At 43.5% G+C, this 16,181-nt stretch overlaps 1 protein-coding gene across 2 annotated transcripts; it reads left to right on the forward strand.

Moving 5' to 3' along the window:
• Nucleotides 1-390: 390 nt before the first annotated feature.
• LOC106599466 (ubiquitin carboxyl-terminal hydrolase 37) lies at nt 391-5,976 on the forward strand. Of its 2 annotated transcripts, XR_006770795.1 has the most exons (13): nt 391-462; nt 788-1,137; nt 1,591-1,752; nt 2,053-2,184; nt 2,393-2,936; nt 3,046-3,182; nt 3,335-3,434; nt 3,565-3,644; nt 3,857-4,107; nt 4,318-4,364; nt 4,552-4,637; nt 5,469-5,604; nt 5,674-5,976. XR_006770795.1 is itself a non-coding variant. In XM_045722913.1 (12 exons), the coding sequence occupies exons 5-12, from the start codon at nt 2,874-2,876 to the stop codon at nt 5,479-5,481; spliced, it is 777 nt and encodes a 258-aa protein (XP_045578869.1). In that variant the 5' UTR covers nt 391-462; nt 788-1,137; nt 1,591-1,752; nt 2,053-2,184; nt 2,393-2,873; the 3' UTR covers nt 5,482-5,976. The 2 variants fall into 2 exon arrangements, 1 of the variants encoding a protein (XP_045578869.1); XM_045722913.1 differs by having other exon boundaries at nt 5,469-5,976.
• Nucleotides 5,977-16,181: the final 10,205 nt, after the last annotated feature.

The raw sequence follows: 16,181 nt of genomic DNA on the forward strand, positions 1-16,181 counted from the left end.
AATCTCTATCACCTGTTCACATTCTTTTGACCAACCCTTTGTCCATCTGCTGGTGAATAAGAGAAAAAGCATTTAGCATTTCAATAAACCAATGACCAATCCACAAACAACATGGAAGCTATCAAAAAACAAGGAAGATGAAGATGAAGGCACTTAAAATGCCTTTATTGTGGTCGTACGTTCAACGACACAACATACAAAAAAATGAATGTAAAAGAAGAAACAGGAAAACAATGGAACATATTATCTCCAATATTGTATGTATACTGCATAACTTTGCTCTTCAATAAAACATATTTGTTCATTGAACAATATATTATAGAATGGGTTGCCAGATGGTGGTGTCATACATGACCGATGACATCACAATGGTCTTAAAGCCAATTTGAACAATGGGTTAATGTGGATATGTATCAGTCTTCATTGGTTATTGACATGGCTTGTTTCTGCTGGTGCAAAAAGGTATGAAATCAGGTCATTTAATCGATTAACAACTACTTAAATTCTGGAGTAGTATTTTTCTCATGGACCTAATGGGAAGAATAAAAGTAAAAGTACATTCTGATTGACAAATGCATAAAAAGTGGACATGAAATGTACATGAAGTTCGGCTTTTGCAAATGTCACTCAATGTAACCTGTCTATACTGTGTTATTTGAGGTTTAGGATAGATAGCTAAGATCCTCCATTTAGGCCTACCTTTTCCTATTCTGATGACCCCCCTCTTCCATTCGCTGGGGATCTGGGAAAAAAAGTATTCAGCACTATCACATTTTCTTGTCAACAGAAAAAACGTCAGAAAGCAAATTCAGTTGATGTGGAGCAGAAGACAAGAAAGAAGGAGAGTGGCACTTCATCCCCCTCTCCAATTCCATCTGACCGTTCTGAACGGAATGCCTCCGTCACCTCTGACCCTTCACCCTCTGACCAACTCTCCTCCCTCCATCCACCTTCCTCTCCTGTTAAATGTTCCTCTCAGCCTTGCTCTCCTGCTAAACAGCCCTCTGTACCCCGGTCACCTGCCAAACACCCTTCCCCAGTGAAATCCTCTCCAGTGGTGTCCCTCCCTAGTTCTCCCTCTCCTACCAACCCTCTGGACTGTCATGGAGACACCAGCCATGAGGGCACAACAGTCAGGTAATTCAAACAAAAAGTACAGTGCCATCCTAGAGTCTCTTTAGAGAGTTGGGTTTAGAGCTACAAGACCAGGGCCAGTGTTTATCAAGAGTATGAGTGCTAATCTAGGATCAGGTCCTCTCTGTCCATTGTAGTCTGATTTATTATGATCTAAAAGTCAAATATGATCCTAGACCAGACTCCTACTCAGAGACACTTGAAAAACACAGTCCCAGAAAGTTATTTTCCTCAAACTGTAGTTTTAGGCTCTTCTGACCACATCTAGTGGATAAAGAGAGTACTAACCTATTGCCCTGGTCTACTTGGTACACTGCATTTATATGGACAGCAATACATGCGTAACTACTCACTCAGACTGTGTTTATTTACAGTATAGTATTTAATAGAGAGACTGCGTAGAGTGATACGATCTCTGTTTTGGAGGCTTTAGACCTGTTTCACTCCTTCCTCCAGACCTCTGTCTCTTCTGGACCACTCTAGCCCAAGGCCCCAGAGGCCAGTCTCAGCCGCCAGAAGCATGACTCTTCCCAGGGCCAGCTCAGCCACCAGAGGGTCAGAAGAGACCCAGGGGGCCAGAGGAGAACGGGGGGCACTGGTCAACATGGAACTTCTTGGGTAAACAACAACACACCACAAATGCATTGAATATAAGTTCTTTATTGTTTAGAGATCAATGTCTGATATACTATGGGGATAGGGCTTACTATCAAGCATGTCAGTTTTATTAGATATTTATAAACCCATGAATTATGGCAATCTTGGTCTAAAGGACATCCACTTATCATTTATCCACGACCAAGATGGCTGCCATTATGATCACTTTATAGAGTTATGAAGGTTTATGACATAGGCCACTCTATGTGTCTAGGATATTGTATCTCTATGTGTGTACTGATGGCTGCTTCTTCTTCACAGGTTGCCTAACATTGGCAACACTTGCTTCCTTAACGCCACCCTGCAGTGCCTCCTGGTCCTGCCTTCCTTCTCAAAGGAAATCCTGCACCAGGAACAACTCTGGAGCTCCTCCCCCTTCTCCAACCTGCTCATGTAAGGGAAGGATCAAAAGCAGACACTCCCCCACACAACCATTATTTGTGGTCTTAAAGTAAAGAAGGGACACACTCTTTTCACGCCACTTCTATAGAAAGTGATTGTCGTAGCAGGTTAGGAGAGCATTTTCACTAATCCTAACCCTTTTCCTAACCTTAACCACTTCATATTCTGCTGTGTATTGTATTTTTGGTTTGTTTTCCAGTTTCTTTTTGATCAAATCTTCATAACCAAGAGGAACAACAATGACACAATGATTATGATGTAGGCATTTGTAAGCCAATTTGGAAAGTATAGAATGACTACATTGCCCATAATGCTCATTGACTGAACATTCCACACTACCGTGGGAAATTTGGTAGCTTTTTAAAATGCTCTGGAATTGAGAGTAGTATCCAAACCAAATATCTTAGGAGAATAATCAACACATTTTTGTTGTTTTGCTTCATTATCCGTCCTCAAAGGTGAAATTGCATTGAATTGAATGAATAATTTCTAATGATGAGGTGCCGTTAGATAAAACATATTTGGATATAATCATCTGCCTCTTTAGGCGTAAGCCAGTAGGTTGACACCATCCAGTCAGCTGCTAATTTACTCTCTGTCTCCCCTACCGGTGTCTGTCTGATGTGTACCGTTCGAGTCTACCTGACAGTGGAGCAAACCAGGCCTCAAAAGCAGACCTCATGTGGAAGGTCAAGTACTCCTTGTCGGGATATGATTTGAAATATCTGGGGGACACGCAACAGGTAACTGAGGCACTACTCTCTTGTGTACGTGCGCTTCTTTTGCAAGGGTTGATTTTATCTTCATCATTTGCTTTTATCTTGGTATGTTTATTTCTCTTCCTCATCATAGGACGCACACGAGTTACTTGTGAACATGCTGTGTCAGCTGAAGGAGGAGGGCATGATATTGAAGACACTCGGGGTGAGCTATACCTGCCCTGTATCCCAGCTGGAGTTCCAGCTTGTGTCGGTGCGAACATGTACCAGGTAAGAGCTCCCATTGGTTGTAATGTATCTACTGAGAACATGATCGTTCTACAAATAATATTGCAAAACACATGGCATAAAATAAACATTGTAGACACCTGAAACAGAAACAGACTTGATGCATTTTACTTCTCTTTGTCCTGCTTCTGAAGCTGTGGGCGCGAGTCGTCCACCAGAGAGGACTACAACCACTTCTCATTGGACTTAAGCCCTGAGCGCACCTTGCTGAGTAGCCTAGCACTCACTTTCAAAGTCAGCACTTAGGGCTCAGACCTGCATGTAGAGACTAACACCCAGGGCAAGCTGCCCACTGCCTCAGAATACGCTATCTTATTATTGTAGTGGTATCATTCATTTTGTAATGCTTTTGTTTCTAACCCAGGGTGAAAAGGTTGAATTCAAATGTGAGGGCTGTAAAGGACTCCACGCCACAAAGTTGGAGCTTTTCCACACACTGCCTCTGTGAGTTGTCCCTTTATAACCTCTCATAGGACTAGCAGTGTTTAATGAAATGAGTTGTCATTGTGTTCTGAGCCTGTAGGAGTGGTTACCTTCCTGAGCAGGTTGTAGGACTTAGGGATGAGCACCACCCAACACATTTCACTCATCTGTTATTTTGTTGACTGGTTTCATCATCTATCTGTTCATCTCTCTTCCTCTCTGTCTCTGGGCAGTGTGCTGGTTCTGCATCTGAAGAGGTTTGGAGGACCTGGGGGGTTGGAGAAGCTGGAGGCTCCTCTTTTATTTCCTTCGGAGCTGAGGCTCTCCACCCTCTGTGGGGACATGGTGCCACACCTGCACAGTGCCAGCCCACAGGCCCTCACCAACCTGGCCCCCAGCATCCAGGGGTCCATCCCCCAGACCCTCACCAGCCAAGTCTCCAGCCCAGCTGGAGAGGCCAAAGACAGCACCCTCTGCTGTTCAGGTAGGTCATGACACCATAACACTATTCTTGCTCCAACACCACACAAACCATCCACTCCCAAAACGGTCCTGCTGACAGAGAAGCTGGAAGCTGCAATTTAAAATGTTTCTCAGACATCTTTAGTGATGTATTGGAGCTGTTTTAGTCCAGAGCATTTCAGACAAGTGACCACGTTTTCACAGCTCTTCATATGTATATTTGACCCCTCAGATTCAAATGACCAGGAACCAGAGAAAGTGCTGCTGACAGCCTCAGTGGTGAGAAGAGAGAGAGAGAGAGAGTGAAACCAGTGAAAAATAAGTTATGACAGAACACTGAGATAGTTATGAGGAGAACACGATGTAGTAGACCTCCTGTAGTAGACTAGTACTGTAGTAGACTGTAGACAGTGTGGTGGACTGTAGAGGAAATGACAGTCCCATGATCACATGTGTTTTCTTACAGAAGCAGCATCCAGTGAAGTCAGTGAATGGATACTACCAGCTGACTGGTGTAGTCTCTCATTTGGGAGGCTCCGCAAACTCCGATAAGTAAATACCTTAAAACACACACATGCAGATGCACAATACATATGACATCAGATGAATTCCAAATCACTCCCTTCTCCTCAGCTCTTAATTTGCATGTTCACGTGTGCCTCTGCCGTATACACAAGCATCCCAAAGCTGAGGGAGTGAATATTATCGAGGCTGAAGGCGAGGGATCATCAACTAGATTCAGCCTCGAGTCCATTTTATTTCTTAGCCAGATGGGCCGGGGTATGGAACAAAATTACAAATTATTTGTAGACCGCAAATTGACCATAAGAAGGGCAAACAGATATTATATTTGACTCATTTCAAACCTTGCTTACATTTGTGTACAATCACATATATCTCTTTATTGTGCGTGGGAATACTTTGAAACAGATTTCCAAAATGATCATCACTTGGAGCTGATTTGCTGCTTTTTTTTTGTCTTTTAACAATTACATTTTATTTGTTCAGAAAACATGGGGGGCCAAATAAAATCACCCTTGGGCCAAATTTGTCCCATGGGCCACCATTTGGGGAACCCTGGTGTAGGGAATAATTAGACCCTCCAATAGCCACTTCGGCCAAGCGTGCAAGACTGCAGGCTTCAGAGTGAAGTGTCAACCCGACAAGCACTGCAATATGTTTAGAGTTTGCGCAGTTTAATTCAAAAGAATGGAGAGGCATGCCTAATTATATGCTACGCGTATTTGTTTATCTCTGATTTCAAAACTTGACACATGTAACAGATAAAATATCTCCCAAATTAACTGTTTAACTGTTACAACACACTCTATTACCCACAAAAGCCTGACCTTTGACCTCTAGTCTGTCTTCCTTGTTCCACAGGACACTACATTAGTGACATCTTGAATGCCAGTGGAAACTGGTTCTGCTGTAACGACAGCCAGGTGTCAATGTCCAATGAAGCCACTGTGCTGAGGACCAGAGCCCGGAGTGCCTACATGCTCTTCTATATGTTCAGGTACTGCTTTCTCTCACCATCTATATTCTTGTGTTGCTATATATGTGTACGGTTCCTTTCACCCTACAGGGCAAGAGAGCGGGAGGCCCCAGCACACAGGGCCTAACTGGGCCACCTGCACCAGCCCCAGCCTAAACGGGGGCAGCACCTGGACCGGCCTCCAAACACTCAGACATGCCTCAACAGGGGTAGTACCAGGCCCAGCCTCAAAAACCCCAGCCCAGCCTCAACATGTGAAGAACCAGGCCCAGTCTCAACATGGACAGAACAAGACCCAGGCCCAACACCCTCAGACCTGCCTCAACAGGTGCAGCACTCGGCTCAACTTCAATCTTGCGGCTCAAGGGAGACTTGCTCTTCATCAGTAGCATGAACATTCTTTCAGTAGCTCATGTCATAAATGCCTGCCCTTGATTTGACTACTTCACCTAATGTATAAAGCTCATGTAAAAAAACATATAAAGTATACACACTAAATGTAGTACACATGTAAATGTGGTGGAGAGAGTGTGTGATTATTTAGAGGGTATAACATCCCTTCTATTTGGTTTGGTTTGAAATCCTCCTGTTGTGAAATACACTGTGGTGTATAACTTCTTATTCAGCATGGTCAGACTGGATGACCTGCAATATTCAACATTGATCCAGGTCCCCAGCATGTCGGGAGATGACTTGTGTATGCCATGCAATCTTAATAAAGATAAACACATTTAAGATGACTCCCACCAGTCTTATTGTGATAATATAATACATGTTATGACTCCCACCAGTCTTCGTTTGGTAATATAATACATGATATGACTCCCATCAGTCTAAGTTTGATAATATAATACATTATATGACTCCCACCAGCCTTAGTTTGATAATATACTACATGATATGACTCCCACCAGTCTTAGTTTTATAATATAATACATTATATGACTATATGTCATGCTATATGATGTACGTGTGAATTTACAGGGTCACAATTTTGGATCTGCTAAAATAAATTTGGATCCTGTTAATTGACATATACACTACATATATCCTGACCGAGTTTACAGCACCACCAGCCTTCAAATGGAGAACACATTATGGATCTCACTCTGTGACTGGTGGTGGAGGGGGAAGTTGTCCCTAAACACTGATCTTGGGTCAGTTTTGTATTTCCACCACAAATGGTTCAGGTTAGGATTGGGGGAGAGAAACCTGATCCTAGATCTGTGGCTAGGGGAAACTTCCCCCCAGAGTGTGACCGGCCACCAACGGCCATATAGGGATCTTTCTATCTGTGCTGTCTGTGAAGAGTTACTCAGAATGAAAATGCAGAAGTTCTGAAAATATCTCCATAGTTTCAGTTTGACAGATTTAAGAGAATAGAAAGAAGAATTTAAAAAACTTCACCTGTTTAATGACAAGAAGTTCATATTTCCACCCTGTCTTTTAGTACAGCATAACATATACATACTGGTTACATCTAATGACACAACTCTCTCTGCACTGATTCCACTGTTCCACATGACATCTACCTACATGAACTATTATACAACTCTATAGCTCTACTCTATTCCACAGGAGGAGAGAAAGCATCACACAGATCCTTAGATACAGGGACAGAGTCAAAGGTGGCCCTCTGGTTGACGTAGTACTAACTACAGGTACATCTGTAGTGTTGGTGACAGGTAGTACTAACTACAGGTACAGCTGTAGTGTTGGTTACAGAGACCTGGGTGGATGTAGTACTAACTACAGGTACAGCTGTAGTGTTGGTGACAGAGACCTGGGTGGATGTAGTACTAACTACAGGTACAGCTGTGATGTTGGTGACAGATACCTGGGTGGATGTAGTACTAACTACAGGTACAGCTGTAGTGTTGGTGACAGAGACCTGGGTGGATGTAGTACTAACTACAGGTACAGCTGTAGTGTTGGTGACAGAGACCTGGGTGGATGTAGTACTAACTACAGGTACAGCTGTAGTGTTGGTGACAGAGACCTGGGTGGATGTAGTACTAACTACAGGTACAGCTGTAGTGTTGGTGACAGAGACCTGGGTGGATGTAGTACTAACTACAGGTACAGCTGTAGTGTTGGTGACAGATACCTGGGTGGATGTAGTACTAACTACAGGTACAGCTGTGATGTTGGTGACAGAGACCTGGGTGGATGTAGTACTAACTACAGGTACAGCTGTAGTGTTGGTGACAGAGACCTGGGTGGATGTAGTACTAACTACAGGTACAGCTGTAGAGTTGGTGACAGAGACCTAGGTGGACGTAGTACTAACTACAGGTACAGCTGTAGTGTTGGTGACAGAGACCTGGGTGGACGTAGTACTAACTACAGGTACAGCTGTAGTGTTGGTGACAGAGACCTGGGTGGATGTAGTACTAACTACAGGTACAGCTGTAGTGTTGGTGACAGAGACCTGGGTGGACGTAGTACTAACTACAGGTACAGCTGTAGTGTTGGTGACAGAGACCTGGGTGGACGTAGTACTAACTACAGGTACAGCTGTAGTGTTGGTGACAGAGACCTGGGTGGATGTAGTACTAACTACATGTACAGCTGTAGTGTTGGTGACAGAGACCTGGGTGGACGTAGTACTAACTACAGGTACAGCTGTAGAGTTGGTGACAGAGACCTGGGCTCAGTTTCCCAAAAGCATATTAAGACTAAGTTCATCTTAGAACAATAGGATCCTATGGTATTAATGATAGACTTAGACTTAAGATGCTCTTGGGAAACCGGCCCTGGGATGTAGAGCTCACAACCACTCCCACAGAGTCCCACTGAGCACATTGACACACCCACGTTGCCTGCCGTGTCCACTACCACCGTCTCTACCTTCTTTGAACAGCAGGTAGCTTTGTAGGCCACCCGGGTCACATTCTTGGCCCTGGGGCCCACCTCTGTAGAAGTGTTGAGGGTCCTGTTACCCTGGCATAGGTTGACTAAGACGATGCCCGTCTCTTTGACATCTTCGGTTAGGTTGGCAGAGAGCTGCCAGTTTGTGGATGCTGCATGCTAATGGTAAGTCAGAGGAGACCACTGAGGTACAATAACAACTGGAGACTGCGTCCAAGATGTCCGCCCGTTGTTATCAAGGTAATCATGTTGGCATAATCAGATCTATGGGCGTCTATATCCCGGGTGCATCTGGTTTACACAGCCCAACATCACATGTTCACTAGCACTCAGTGCACAGGGAAAAGTGTTAGCAGCAACAATGTCATTAAGTCATCCAAAAACATGCCAGACATTGGATGAATATAAAATGTTTTTTAAAAATCGGCCTCAACAACAAATATTTCAATAATTCAATGGCTGTTTTGTGCACAAATGTGATGACTAAAGTGTCTTATTTGGAATTTTCTAATTTCGATTCTCAATATGGCCGTGTTTGGAAAATTGTCTTTCTGGGCCGAGCCTCCGTTAAACTGCAGTACCTAAACAAAACTATTGGAGTAATCGAAACGTTGGAGGAGAAGCCTGGTAGTCCGCACTGGGAGAAGAAAAATCTGTCACCTGGAGAGAGGAAGGAAGGGAAGGAGAAGGGAGGGGAGAGGGGAGAGAGAGAGCAAGAGCTAATGTAGCTGATAACAACTGGTAGCTTACAGCAACCAATTCCGTTCAAATCAGTGGCTGTGAGGGAGAGAGGATATGAAAAAAGGAGGCCTTTTTAGAGTTTTGAAACAAGACACTTACTTTTCTGACAACAGACAGGGTTACATCCGTCCTGACGGGATGCTGACGGGCGCCATGAGGCTCACCGTACCGTTGGCTGCACCGCCCCTAGTCACTATGGAGATGCTGGCAGGGAAGGAAGAAGTGAATCTGCGATCGTTGGTGGCTCGGACAGTAAAGGTTCCTCAGGTTCAGTTGGCCGTGTCTACGCTGAAGGGGACTGGTGGAAAACTATGGACAAATCACAGCTTAGACTCTGATGGGTTAAGTACTAGTAGTATTGATAAATGAGGCCTCAAGGCTCTGTTGGTACAGTCCTGTCTACTGTCTGTCCAGTTTTTAGTCTTGGTCGAGATGTAGTATCAACCTTCAAAATCATCTCTCTCCCTCTGTAGCTGGTCTCTCTCTTCAGTTAGGGTGTTGTAACTGATCTGTAGCTGGTTTCTCTTCAGTTAAGTTGTTGTAACTGGTCTCTCTCCTCAGGCAGGTTGTTGTAACTGGTCTGTGGCTGGCCTTTCTGCAGATGTGTCGTGGTGCTGATCTCACTGTTCCCCCAGTGTGTCTGCACTGATGTAGCTATCCACTATCCTCTCCTCCATTTCACCTCTGTCAAACCTTATTGGTCATATCTGGCTTGGTATAGATGGACTCAGACATTTTCGACAATGTTTTCTGACTACAGCTACAGTGTCTTAAAGCAGAGTTTCTCAAACTCAGTCCTGGGGCCCCCCTTAGTGAACATTTTGGTTGTTGCCGTAACACTACACAGCTTATTCAAATAACCAACTCATCATCAAGCTTTGATGATTCAAATCAGCTGTGTAGTGCTAGGGTAAAAAACTAAACGTTCCCCCAGAGGAGGCCACCAGTACCGAGTGTCTGAGTCCAAAGCTGGTTATAGTTGGGGACAGTTTCTTCTTCTATTCACTTTTTTATCTGATTCCTGAGTAACTTCCTGGTCTACTGGGGGAAGTTCTGACCACATACTGGGAAGCACCACAAACATAGGCACAGACACATGCATACACACTGTGGCACACCTCTTCAAAGTTAGGAGCGTTTGTCACAAATTAAGTGGGAAACTGTCACCAAAGTCAGCCCAGAATGAAAGTTCTTTCGAACATGACAGTACCTGTGTGTTTGTTTCGCTGTCCAGGTCCACCCAGGCCGCAGGTAAGGTCAAGGATAGCAGGGTTCGGTACACAAATCTGGTTCTCGGTAGGTCCAGGTCTAAACACCAACAGATAAGTCCAAAACAGTCCAGCTCGTACACGGTAAATCCAGCCAATGTAGATTGTCTCTTTCTCTATGGTTCATAGATCCTTCCCGCCCTCTCTCTCTCTCTTCCTGGTTTTTCTTGACCTTTTATCTGTGGGTCGGCTCCACCTTCTGAGGGTTCCCCTTGCTCCTGGGAATTGTAGTTTTGGCAGTCGGCCATTTTGTGATCTGTAGTTCTGATCGGGGTGGCCATTTTAGTGATCGGGCAGAGCCCGTTTATTAGTTCTGCCCTCACATATCTGCCATTTATCACTCGACCCCCTTCTTTGCCACAACACCCACACCTTAACATACACACTATACACACACGTACACATGGAATTTGTGTTGTAGATATGTGGTAGTAGAGTAGGGACCTGAGGGCACACACTTCATGTGTTGGGAAATCTGTTTTTAAAATTGTATAACTGCCTTAATTTTGCTGGACCCCAGGAGGAGTAGCTGATGCCTTGGCAGGAACTAATGGGGATCCTTAATAAACCCCAGGAAGAGTAGCTGCTGCCTTGCCAGGAACTAATGGGGATCCATAATGAACCCCAGGAGGAGTAGCTGCTGCCTTGGCAGGAACTAATAGGGATCCATAATAAATACAAAAACATAGACCAGACACACACACCCTCTAATATGGTCTCTTAATACTCTATATCACTGATTAACATATTGGATGTATACATCTTGTTGGGGCTAGGGGGCAGTATTTTCATGGCCGTATAAAAAACATACCCGATTTAAACTGGTTACTACTCTTGCCCAGAAACGAGAATATGCATATTATTAGTAGATTTGGATAGAAAACACGCTGAAGTTTCTAAAACTGTTTGAATGGTGTCTGTGAGTATAACAGAACTCATATGGCAGGCAAAAACCTGAGAAGATTCCAAGCAGGAAGTGGCCTGACTGCGAATTTGTAGTTCTTCTTTCTAGTCCCTTTCGAAACTACAGTATCTGTAGGGTTACGCGGCACTTTCTAAGGCTTCCATTGGCTCTCTAAAGCCTACAGAAAGTGGATTGAGGCGTCTCCTGTCTCTGGGCAGATAATAGTAGCACAGTTTGTCAGTGGTCTGTTGTCAGTGGTCTGCCTGGTGACAAAGAGATTGGAGATGCGTGGTTCCGCGACCATGCTGATTTTTCTTTTCCTCTTTGAATGAATACACTATTGTCCGGTTGGAATATTATCGCTATTTTACGAGAAAAATACCATAAAAATTGATTTTAAACAGCGTTTGACATGCTTCTAAGTACGGTAAAGGAACATTTTGAATTTTTTTGTCTCGATATGCGCTCGCCCATTACCTTTTGGATAGTCACCTGAACGCACGAACAAAACGGAGGGATTTGGACATAACTATGGATTATTTTGAACAAAAACAACATTTCTTGTGGAAGTAGCAGTCCTGGGAGTGCATTCTGATGAAGAACAGCAAAGGTAATCAAATTTCTCTTATAGTAATTCTGAGTATAGTGAGCACCAAACTTGGTGGGTGTCAAATTAGCTAGCCTGTGATGGCCGAGCTGTCTACTCAGAATATTGCAAAATGTGCTTTCGCCTAAAAGCTATTTTAAAATCGGACACCACGATTGCATAAAGGAGTTCTGTATCTATAATTCTTAAAATAATTGTTATGTATTTTGTGAACGTTTATTCTGAGTAATTTAGTAAATTCACTGGAAATTTGCGGTGGGTATGCTAGTTCTGAACATCACATGCTAACGTAAAAAGCTGTTTTTTGATATAAATATGATATAAAAAACGTACCCGATTTAATCTGGTTACTACTACTGCCCAGTAACTATAATATGCATATAATTATTGGCTTTGGATATAAAACACCCTAAAGTTTCTAAAACTGTTTGAATGGTGTCTGTGAGTATAACAGAACTAATTTGGCAGGCCAAAACCTGAGAAGACTCCTTACAGGAAGTGGCCTGTCTGACCATTTCTTGCCCTCCTTGATCATCTCTAACAAATACAGGGGATCTCTGGCATGACGTGACACTTCCTACGCCTCCCATGGGCTCTCAGAAGGCGGGAAAAAGCTGAACGATGTAATTCCATCCCCAGGCTGAAACACATTAGCGCGTTTGGCAAGTGCTCTATCAGAGGGCCATTAGACTGAGGCTCGTGCATGAGGGGATAGCATGCTTTTACTTTCACTCTCTTTGTAATAAAAAACGATTTTAATTGACCCCCTCTAAAAAACATGACTTAGTACTTGGTGGCAAAAGCCTTGTTGGCAATCACAGAGGTCAGACGTTTCTTGTAGTTGGCCACCAGTTTTGCACACATCTCAGGAGGGATTTTGTCCCACTCCTCTTTGCAGATCTTCTCCAAGTCATTAAGGTTTTGAGGCTGACGTTTGGCAACTCGAACATTCAGCTCCCTCCACAGATTTTCTATGGGATTAAGGTCTGGAGACTGGCTAGGCCACTCCAGGACCTTAATGTGCTTCTTCTTGAGCTACTCCTTTGTTGCCTTGGCTGTGTGTTTTGGGTCATTGTCATGCTAGAATACCCATCCACGACCCATGTTTAATGCCCTGGCTGAGGGAAGGAGGTTCTCAACCAAGATTTGACAGTACATGGGGACAGTTGTCCTGTCCCCTTAGCAGAAAAACACCCCCAAAGCATAATGTTTCCACCTCCATGTTTGACGGTGGAGATGGTGTTCTTGGGGTCATAGGCAGCATTCCTGCTCCTCCAATCACGGCGAGTTGAGTTGATGCCAAAGAGCTCCAATTTGGTCTCATCTAACCACAACACTTTCACCAGTTGTCCAGTTGTCCAGATGTTCATTGGCAAACTTCAGACGGGCATGTATATGTATTCTTGAGCAGGGGGACCTTGCGGGCGCTGCAGGATTTCAGTCCTTCACGGCATAGTGTGTTACCAATTGTTTTCTTGGTGACAATGGTCCCAGCTGCCTTGAGATCAATGACAAGATCCTCCCGTATAGTTCTGGGCTGATTCCTCACCGTTCTCATGATCATTGCAACCCCACGAGGGGAGATCTTGCATGGAGCCCCAGGCCGAGGGATATTGACAGTTCTTTTGTGTTAATTCCATTTGAGAATAATCGCACCAAATGTTGTCACCTTCTCACCAAGCTGCTTGGCGATGGTCTTGTAGCCCATTCCAGCCTTGTGTAGGTCTACAATCTTGTCCCTGACATCCTTGGAGAGCTCTTTGGTCTTGGCCATGGTGGAGAGTTTGGAATCTGATTGATTGCTTCTGTGGACATGTGTCTTTTTTACAGGCAACAAGCTGCAGTTAGAAGCACTCCTTTTAAGAGTGTGCTCCTAAACTCAGCTCGTTACCTGTATAAAAGACACCTGGGAGCCAGAAATCTTTCTGATTGAGAGGGGGACAAGTACTTATTTCCCTCATTAAAATGCAAATAAATGTATAACATTTTTGACATGCGTTTTTCTGGATATTTTTGTTGTTATTCTGTCACTCACTGTTCAAATAAACCTACCATAAAAATTATAGACTGATCCTTTCTTTGTCAGTGGGCAAACGTACAAAATCAGCAGAGGAACAAATACTTTTTTCCCCCACTGTACGTCAGTGCAGACACCCTGAGAGACAGTCAGACCAGCACCAAGAGAGAAGAGAGAGCAGACACTGCTCCTAATAATGGACCAGGAGACCAGCAATCAGGTAACACACACACACACACACACACACACACAACACACAAAAAAAACATAAAAGTCTCTTGTATGTGTCCACAGAGCCTGATAGATCAGGGAAGAGACCCTTCCTAGTTGCTGCTGTGTTTCTGGTGCTGCTGTGTTTTCTACTGGCTGGGATCATAGGCCTGTCTGTCTACTGTGAGTTTGTGTCCAAGTTCATTGCTTTTCACCTAGATGTAAGAAGTGCAGGTTATTAGGCCTATTTATCGGGGGTTTTAGCTAGTAACTATGTATTTATACTTTGTAGATAACAGAGCCATTAAAGATTCTGAGGATAAAAGGAACACCTTGTTCCAGAGTTTCTCCCTTTATAAAATCAACGCAACTGAAGAGAGAGACCAGTTACAGACCAGATACAACAACCTGACCAAAGAGAGAGACCAGCTACAGACCAGATACAACAACCTGACTAGAGAGAAAGGCCATATTCAGGCAAAGCTTTTTGTGATAGGTGAGATATAAACTGTGATGAATTAGAATAATTAAATATCAATGGGTTTATGAGTATAAAGATACTGGCTAAGTTTCTCAATGTGTTCAACTTTGCTCCTCAACAGAGCAGCATTGTCAGGAGGGATGGAGATACTTGACTCCAGTTTGTACTTCCTCTCTACTGAGAAGAAAACCTGGGAGAAGAGCAGACAGGACTGTCTGGAGAGAGGAGCAGACCTGGTGATCATAAACAGCAGAGATGAACAGGTGAGAGAGAGAGAGAGAGAGAGAGAGAGAGAGAGATTTTATAAATATATTAAGAGTGACATAATCTTTATCTTTCTCAACCATAGACATTTCTCTTCAACCTCCACATGAGAGCCTGGATTGGTCTGACTGACTCTGTTACTGAGGGGACCTGGAAGTGGTTGGACAGCACAACACTGACCACAGGGTGAGATATTTGACCCTTTTAACTTGTGACATGGAGATACAAAACAACAGTGATATATTGCTTCCAATCATGTTCGTCAAAATGTATGTTTCTACTTATGAATGTCATTCAATGAGAACTAGAGATGTATCATAGAAATCAAGTCATATTTTTTTATTAAAATGTCATTATATAAAAAAATACATATCACTGTTAATGGTCCATTCTTGATAACATCTTACAGATTGTGTCTTTAAAGCTGAGAAAACATAGGACTATGTCTATAACTGAGGAGGATGTTTGTACCAGTGTCTGACTGTCTGGTTCTCTGTGTTGTTTAGGTACTGGAGGGCAGGACAGCCTGATGATAGAGGGCAGGAGGACTGTGCTGAGATATACTATAGACAAGATGACCCTGTAAAGACATGGAATGATGACAAATGTGGCACAAATCATAACTGGATCTGTGAGAAAGCGGTGTGACAATAACCTACTGTAACAATCTCTCTCTTTGCCTCTCTCTTTCTCTGGAAGTTTTTTGTTGATGTTTGGATATAGTGCTGAATGGTTAAGTGATGTTTCCACCTAGTGGTTAAAGTGAGAGATGAACTCACCATCGAAGTGAAATAGTGGCATTACAGACTTGTCTATAAGCTCTTTTTCAATTTGGCTTTATTCGATTCCTCCTCACATCCTCTCTCCTCCCCTCCTTCTCAAAACACATTGGAGAATACAATCCTAGGGGAGGGGCCTTGGACCTTCTCCTCTAATAGGGTTGAAAGGAGGAGAGGAATCTAGGAAAGACTAATTGAGATAGAGCCTTAGTGTCAGAGAGGGACATAGAGGAGGAAGAAGAAAATTAAGAGAATGAGGAAGAGAGAAAAAAATAAGACAAATCATTGTTCTGTTTAGATTTAGAGGAGAGGATGTAGACATACTGTACTCTGTAAAATGATTCTTCATTATTTTTATTAGAAACATGTCTTGTGATTTGCCATAGGCTTATGTGTAACGATTGTCGTCGAGAATAGAGGACCAAAACGCAGCAGGAATGTGGATGATCATCTTGT

Source organism: Salmo salar, chromosome ssa08 (genome assembly GCF_905237065.1).
Source record: "Salmo salar chromosome ssa08, Ssal_v3.1, whole genome shotgun sequence".
NCBI lineage: Eukaryota > Metazoa > Chordata > Actinopteri > Salmoniformes > Salmonidae > Salmo > Salmo salar.

What these genes read in the sequence shown, in the direction of transcription:
- LOC106599466 (XM_045722913.1), top strand. Translation starts at nt 2,874, where the DNA reads ATGTGGAAGGTCAAGTACTCCTTGTCGGGATATGATTTGAAATATCTG. An exon ending in CTTTTCCACACACTGCCTCT is followed by an intron (nt 3,645 to 3,856) that starts GTGAGTTGTCCC and finishes GTCTCTGGGCAG; the next exon opens with TGTGCTGGTTCTGCATCTGA. An exon ending in CAGCACCCTCTGCTGTTCAG is followed by an intron (nt 4,108 to 4,317) that starts GTAGGTCATGAC and finishes TTGACCCCTCAG; the next exon opens with ATTCAAATGACCAGGAACCA.